General features: G+C 41.1%; 1 protein-coding gene across 2 annotated transcripts in view; it reads left to right on the top strand.

Annotated features, from left to right (window-relative positions):
- The window catches only part of LOC131978662 (lipopolysaccharide-responsive and beige-like anchor protein), a 252,385-nt gene that overhangs the window by 75,951 nt on the left and 168,164 nt on the right, over window positions 1–8,270 (top strand). For both annotated transcript variants that reach the window (XM_059342384.1, XM_059342376.1), the window contains exons 26-29: window positions 2,342–2,475; window positions 4,403–4,510; window positions 4,644–4,785; window positions 5,638–5,995. In XM_059342384.1, the coding sequence (XP_059198367.1) occupies window positions 2,342–2,475; window positions 4,403–4,510; window positions 4,644–4,785; window positions 5,638–5,995 (742 nt within the window). The remainder of the gene's footprint in view (window positions 1–2,341; window positions 2,476–4,402; window positions 4,511–4,643; window positions 4,786–5,637; window positions 5,996–8,270) is intronic.

Here is an 8,270-nt window from a genome sequence, read left to right as displayed (position 1 = left end):
ACTTGTTAATCTTTTTTTCTAATAGGCTCTTTATTCCTAAAACTTCCTTAACCCATTTAGGCCTAAAACGCCTGGAAAAAATGCCTGCAAAACCTGAAGTTTTTTTAGTAATTGTATTTTTTTGGTAATTCTGTGTCTTTTTTTGATAATTTTGTGTCTTTTTTTTGTGGTAATTTTGTGTCTTTTTTTGGTGGTAATTTTGTGTCTTTTTTTTGTGGTAATTTTGTGTCTTTTTTTTGTGGTAATTTTGTGTCTTTTTTTTGGTAATTCTGTGTCTTTTGGGGTAATTTTGTGTCTTTTTTTGGTAATTTTGTGTCTTTTTTTGGTAATTTTGTGTCTTTTTTTTGGGTAATTCTGTGTCTTTTTTTGGTAATTCTGTGTCTTTTTTGGTAATTTTGTGTCTTTTTTTTGGTAATTTTGTGTCTTTTTAAATAATTTGTCTTTTTTGGTAATTTTGTGTCTTTTTTTTGTGGTAATTTTGTGTCTTTTTTAATAATTTTGTGTCTTTTTTAAATAATTTGTCTTTTTTTTGGTAATTTTTTGTGTCCTTTTTGGTCATTTTGTGTCCTTTTTGGTCATTTTGTGTCTTTTTTTTGGTGATGATTTCAAAGTTCTGGAAAAGTCTCATTTTGCATTGCAATCATTGGCCAAGAGACCGAAAATAGGTGGGGGAAAAAAACTACAAATACTACAAAACAACATATCCGCTTTCCAGGCTTTAATGGGTTAAATCTTGTGCATTCTTTCCCTTGTCTGCCCAATTTTTTACTTCTTGAACCCTGCTAGCTGCCTTTCTGCTCATCTGCGTCCCCTCTCTGAGTATCCATCTTTTATCTCCTCCTTTTCCCGAGCCCTCTGTCCTCCCCTGTTCATCGATCCACCTCATATCAGCCGGCAGTAGCCTCTTGTATTAGCCTCAGTCATGGCTCCCTGTAGCCTTTTTGACCCTCCCTTCTGTATATTCTCTCTTCCCTTTTGTGTCGTCTTCCTCTCCATCTCCAGCCGCCGCTCTCATTCCCTCGCCTCTCTCACTCTGCTCGTATCAGCACTCTCTTATCTTGTTATTATAACCCCACTGCATGGAAACACTCTAAAATGGCTGCTATCATGATATAGTGAGTTCTACATAATGGCCTTGGCTGCACTGTACTGCAGCGTAGCCCGAGGCCTTTTTCTGCCTTCTGTTCCAGGCTATTACAGTTTCCTCTGACAGCATCAGAAGCCAAGCCACGCTCCAGCTGAATAAAAGATATTGAAATTCTTACATTATTCATTTTATGTGGTGCACCTTTTCAGCAAACACAGATCAACACAGCATACACACTCACACTCCAGCTGGAAGTGGTGCAGTACACACATTTAAATAATTTCTTAATGCTTTGTTCCATATGTGTAATGGTGCATATCCAGGTATCAGAATTTGCTTTTAGATGCTTATTGCAGTAAACATGAACAAAAAGGCTTCCAAAATTCAAACTTGTTACACAAAGAGCTCTCCTCTTCTCAGGTATGAATCCAACTATCGCTGCTGTTGCTGCTGGTTTCACTGGAGAGTGATGCCAACGTACTACAGGTCCAGTTTTAGAAAGCAGCCGTTATGAAATGAATATTTGATGAGGTATGCGCTCCCCATTGCTGGCACCTAATCTGATTTTGGAAGACTGTAACAAGGTTTTAGCGTCTCAGCCCCTCCCTCCCCCCTCTCTTTTTATAAATGGTCGTATGAAAGAGTAGTCCTAATGGAAAAAGCGAGCCCATTTCCAGACGGAATAATTCCCTCCTTCGTAATCTAAATGGCACAGAGTTAACATTTGTCAGTTGTCAAGTACAGAGCGGTGGGGGTTGGGAGGGGCTCCGGCGGAGGAGCGGCACATTAGATTACAAATCGTAAGTGTGCCAGTTTTGAACCAACATGAAGTTGTCGGACCACAAGATTTTTCTTTTTTGCGACAAAGGACGGGTCTTGCTGCCTACTCAGCATGTGCACACCCTGGCAGGGTCATTTGTTATGGGAGCTGCACACAGTGGATGTGATTCAAGAGCACACCCTTGCACTGTGACCTTGGGAGGAGAGGTGGAGCAGGGAAGAGTGAACGATGCTGCCAGAGTTGGCCAGAGCACTGACCTTGTCATGGCCCCACTTTCTCTCCTTTGTTTTTGTCTCTCTCAGCTGCTCCTGTTGTGCTTTTCTCAGTTTATGAGCCCAAATTTCTGTATTTTTTCCCCCCCTTCTATTTGCTTTGGGCGACATCTCTTTCAGCAGAATGTTTCTACATATTACCATGAAAATAACTTTATACATATGATGTCACATTAAATGTCTTTCTCCATCCCTCCCCAGTCTGTGCTATGGCAGTGAGAAACTGTCTGGAGTGTCAGCAAGCCCAGTTTAAGCACGGGGCAGAAACCGCAGCTCGCAGCTACACGGCCATGCCCAGCAGTTCGCTCGGAGCGGCCATGTCTGCAGCCGCACAGGCAAGTTAACCACTTCATCTCCCCACTTCATGATCTTGTACATTTTTACATGTTGTTTTAAATGTGTAGAATTGTGCTCCTTTAAGAGAGAGTTCACCCAATAATCAAAAATACATATTTTCCCTCTTACCTGTCATACTGTTTTTTGGGTAATTGGTAATTTTGTGTCTTTTTTTGGTAATTTTGTGTCTTTTTTGGGTAATTCTGTGTCTTTTTTAAATAATTTGTCTTTTTTTGGTAATTTTGTGTCCTCTTTGGTCATTTTGTGTCTTTTTTTGGTGATGATTTTAAAGTTCTGGAAAAGTCTCATTTTGCATTGCAATCATTGGCCAAGAGACTTCATCTCCCCACTTCATGATCTTGCACATTTTTACATGTTTTAAATTTGTAGAATTGTGCTCCTTTAAGAGAGAGTTCACCCAATAATCAAAAATACATATTTTCCCTCTTAGCTGTCATACTGTTTATCAATCTAGATTGTTTTGGTGTGACATCCCAAGTAGAGATGTCTGCCTTCACACTCAAAAATTTGGAAAAACTCAGTAATAAAGCCAATTTCCATAAATCATGACCCGTTCACTCAAGATAATCCACAGACCTTATTGTGAGCAGTCTCATGTAGGAACTATTTTCTTACAAAAATAAAAGCATACATCTAATCATGGACAAGAGCTGAGCTGCAACATTAGCTCGCTCTGGTGACCCGGTGGTATCGAACTTCAGTGTGCTGATATGGTTTTCAGGTGCAGTTCAGTAAAACAAAAAAGAAGTTCCTACAAGAACTGCTCACAAGAAGATCTGTGGGTTATCTTAAATATCTGGGTCTTAATTTCTTGAAAGAGACATTGTTGTTGAGTATTTAAAATGATTTTTTATTATGACGTTTTGAGCACCACAAGCAAAGTGCCATTTTGAGATATAGTTTTACATATTTTGAGAGAACGCAGACATCTCTACAGCCGATATAACACTCACTCTGAAGAAATCTAAACTATTACACATATGCTTCACTAACCTTTGGGCGACTTTCCGTAGAGAGAGGTGAGCAGTAAGTGTCACGTGATCAGTTAGTGTTATATTGAGGTTTTTTTGTGGATAGTGTATTTCTTCCTTTAGGGGAGGATGTGTTTCACAGTTTGAGCATGATGTTTTCAGATGGCTAAGTTTAGAAAAGTGGATTATGGGATTTTTTTAACATCTTAATAATAATAATAATAATAATAATAATAATAATAATTACAATTACAATAACAATAATAATTGATCAGATTTATAAAGCGCTTTTAAAGATACTCAAAGCCGTTAAGGGAAAAAGATGGTATGGATTGGTATCGGTAACGGCAGATACTCAAGGTTGCCATATCTGTATCGGTATTGGACCCGAAAAAGTGGCATGGTGCCATCCCTAGTTTTGATTTTGAGGTGCTCTGTCCCTTTAAAACACAAAATAACACTGTAAATCTCAGTAATACACTCTTAAACTTGAGACTTGCCCTTTTTTCTATTCTCGGTAGTAAAGCAGAAAAAGCCTTGCCCTTTGTCCTGCTCACCCACAACAGCCCAGTGTTATTGCATTAGCTCATATCTTATTATATTACCACACTGGTTGCTATTTTTGACACCAGACGAGGCCTTTTGTCATTGCCCCTTTGATTTGATACAGCGACTTCCAGTAAAGTCATGTTGTTCTTCCCTGAACTGGGTGTTAAAGCTCATTTATAATGCAGTGGCTCTATAGAAAAGCCATTATGTTAAGGACATGATCCCAGGAGGGACAGCTTCCCTAAGCTGTGAAACCGTACCCTTCTCCATGAAGTGCAGCGGATTAATACACATCCAGATTGGTGTAAACGTTGCATGTGTTGCTTGTACTTCACCGGGAGAGAATAATACATTTCATGAGTTTGGTTTTCATGCATGAGTGCAGAGTCCTGTTGATGCAGTGACAGGTGGACTGTCTCCAGTCAGAGACCTGGACCGGCTTCTCCAGGACATGGACATTAACCGCCTCAGGGCCGTCGTCTTCAGAGATATTGTGAGTCGTACAGAACACACAAATATGCAACATACAGGCACACAGTGTGCAGAACAGCCATAAAATCTACACACAAACTATCACTGCTTTCTGAAGAAGACACAGTTTGTTTAGTGTATTTTGTTTGTTTCAGGAGGACAGTAAGCAGGCTCAGTTTCTGGCGCTTGCCGTTGTCTACTTCATCTCAGTCCTCATGGTGTCCAAGTACCGCGACATCCTGGAGCCCCACAATGACAAGAAACACCCTCAGCGGTCCCAGTCTGCCAGGAGCACAGGTATTCAGCAGCTTCAAAGGGAAAACATCTGAAATATTTATCTGCAGAGGAAAATAACACTGCAATCCGTCATGCTTTCTCTACTTTTGACCTCTAATACAAAGCTTTGTCTAGAATACTTATGAACCTCTTTTTAGATTATTCATTTGAATCCTTTTGAGGCTATATCCAAAATAAATGTTTTATAACAAAAACAATCTGACCACATTAGGGTTTATGTTTCAAAAATAATCTCCATCTATACCAGGGGTAGGCAACCTGTGGCTCCGGGGCCACATGTGGCTCTTTAGGCCCTCTGCTGTGGCTCCCTGTGGCTGTGACAAAAAAATGAAATAAATAATAAAGAAAGAAAGAAAATGAAATGGTTATTTCTTCATTTTCATGTAACATTTATGTATACCCAAAGCAATTTGTATCCTTCAACTGATATAATGTGTAATTTATATCTATATATGGTATTAGAAACCTTAACCTTTAAATTTTGCTAACTTCAAATCTAGTTTTGAGTTTCCCTCGCTAAGCTAGCTTTCCATTCCAAATCTCCTGAGATATTCCTTTGGTGTTCAGCCTCTCATTTGCACTTGGGTCCTTGCTGCATTCTGACAAAATCATATTAATAAATGCTCATTATGAACTATTAATAATGTCGGTAGGCTAATTTAGACTTAGTAGGCTCTTTCATCTTCATTGTTAGGCCCCAAAATTAGGTTGGTGGCTCCATTCTGACATTTTTCCTCTTTTTTTTTGACCAACAATGGCTCTTTTGTTAGTAAAGGTGACCAACCCCTGATCTAAACTAACATGCCTGAAAATATTTTTACACCTCATGACTTGTTATTTGTGTCTTCACAGACAGCGGTGCCATTTCTGGTGGCCTGGAGGTGGAGAATGGCGTCTCTCTCCGGCGGTATGACTCTGGCATCGGTGACGACCACACCTCGACCGCAGCCAGCGAGGCGGACCTGTCATCCTCTGGCGTGACTCACGGCCCAGACGCCATCTCAGAGGCCCTGTCGACGCTGTCTTCTGAGGTCAGACCTTCCCTGCCCGCTGATTCAAAGGGCAAGAATGTGAAGGACATTCTGCGCAGCCTGGTGAGCGCTCCGGCTGATGATATCATGGTGGACCCAAGTCTGCTGCCACCAGCGTTCATAGGAGGCGTGGGCGACGCGGCCAGAGAGTCATCGCTGCAGTTTCGTTCCTTTGATAGGTGAGGACTCAACATATACTATTCCATAGGTAGGAGGTTAGGAGAAGGGGGGCATATGTGGAGCTAGCATAGTCCAACTGTTAGGAGGGGGAGTCCCTCCAGGGTAAGACCATCAGAACATCTGACACAGCACCAAGGGCCAACAATGCAACATGAAAAGAGGAGAAGAGGACTGCTCTATTCTGTTTTCTCATTTACATACAGTACTAGCCAAAAGTTTGGACACGCACCTTCTCATTCAATGCGTTTTTCTTTATTTTCATGACTATTTACATCGTAGATTCTCACTGAAGGCATCAAAACTATGAATGAACACATATGGAATTATGTACTTAACAAAAAAAGTGTGAAATAACTGAAAACATGTCTTGTATTTTAGATTCCGCAAAGTTGCCACCCTTTGTTTACTCGAATATAAGACATGTTTCAGTTATTTCACACTTTTTTGTTAAGTACATAATTCCACATGTGTTCATTAATAGTTTTGATGAATTTACAATGTCAATAGTCATGAAAATAAAGGAAACGCATTGAATGAGAAGGTGTGTCCAAACTTTTGGCCTGTACTGTACGTAAGCCATTTCGACCAATATTTCAGTGCTTTGTTACGGTTCAGTCTTAGAGAAAAAGTCAACATCTCCATTTCATATATCTCTCTTACAGTGGCTGACCACTCTCCCACCGTTGGTGGCTCTCTGTTAAGCCATTTCCTAGTTATTGTTTTTTTTCCAGCTGCCAATGGTATCTTTAGTAGGTATTTATCTTGGGATGTAAGGTCAGTTGGTAGATTGCACAAATAAACAGTTTGAAAATTATATTCAATGGTTCCCATACTATTCAAAGAAAATCGTGTTTTTCTGCTCTGCATGTTATGTATCGCGGGAAAAAAATCTTTGCTTAAATTCCTCTGGTGTTGACATGGATGGAGACCTGACAGCTTCATCAGTCTCTCAAGAGCCCATATGGTGCAGATACGCTTGTGATTCTCGAAGTTGACAGTTTCATACCATTTATCCCGACATAACTGCAGGGGACTTTTGAAAGTCAGACCTTGAAGACTTCTCAGCTTGGTATCCTCAGAGGAGGTGGATCTTGAAAAACATTCTGTAACAGAAACCCTTCTGAACCAAAGGGGGAACTCGCTCTTCGACTCTTTTCCCCCCTTACTCCCATTGTTCTTTCTGTTAGCTGTCGATGTTAAGCCCTCATCCGGAGCTAACCGCCATACAAAGAAGCTGTCTTCAGGAAAGCAGGAGTCATGTCTGGGATGAAGAGACAGAGAGACAAAGCTGGCAGGAAGCTGTTTCTTTTCACCTTGTCACAGATATTTAACGACTTTCTTTTTCATCTTTCCTGCGGCTCTTCTCTCCCCGTCGAACTTTTGAAGCGGTATCCCCCCTTTTCTCTGGCATAAAAGCTGTATCATTTGCATCACCCCTGGAGCTGCAGGGGTGAACAGGAGCCAGGAGCAAGGCTTCAAAAGAGGAGCCTGGTGCAGGAGCCACAGACGGGCCCAGGTGAGAGAGGATGGTCAACGGTCTGGTTTGCATTTGGAGCACTGATTCTGAGACAAACTGCAGAGCGGTGAGAGGCTGGTAGAGATTCAGAGAGAGATGGGAGAAGGGGGAGAAAGAAGTCTCCATGGGGGTGATGTCAAGTCAAGGTTCTCATGTACTGAAGAAAACATTTCTCCGTTTCTCTCCCTCGCTCCCTCGCTCTCACAAACACACTTAGTCAGTCTGCCTGCCCCCAACTGTGGGAATTCCACGGCATCTCTGTGATCGCGTGTCTTTATCTGAGGAATGCTTTGTCAGGTCTCAGGGCGCTCCTCATATCAGGGGGATTAGACTGGCTCCTGTCCGCTGAGCACACTCAGTAGGAAGAGAGGACGTCAGGAGAGCTGGAGAACATAGACTAACAGCTCGCTGGTTGCCAATGGGAGCCTCTTCATGCGAGCTATACAGCCCAGGCACAGACGGCACACTTCACCTGCCTTTATTAAGAAGAAATAAAAGCTTCTCTGAGGATTTTCGCACATGAACACATTGTAGTGTTGAAAAGTGTTCTTTCGAGTTCGAATTCGCAATATGGAAAAGTGCAATATCCAATTTGCAGGAGGTGCAATATTAATTTTAATCACACCATGATCATTTTGATATATCTTTCAATGAAAATGGGAAAAAAAATGTGCAGTATCAGTCAAAATAATCCCTTTTTTTTTTTTTTATAGTTCAGCCCCAGCTTTTTACTAGAAATTAGTTTATTATCAGTTAAA

The sequence above is a fragment of the Centropristis striata genome, chromosome 1 (assembly GCF_030273125.1).
Source record: "Centropristis striata isolate RG_2023a ecotype Rhode Island chromosome 1, C.striata_1.0, whole genome shotgun sequence".
NCBI classification, from domain to species: domain Eukaryota; kingdom Metazoa; phylum Chordata; class Actinopteri; order Perciformes; family Serranidae; genus Centropristis; species Centropristis striata.
This window is presented reverse-complemented; position numbering and strand designations above follow the sequence as displayed.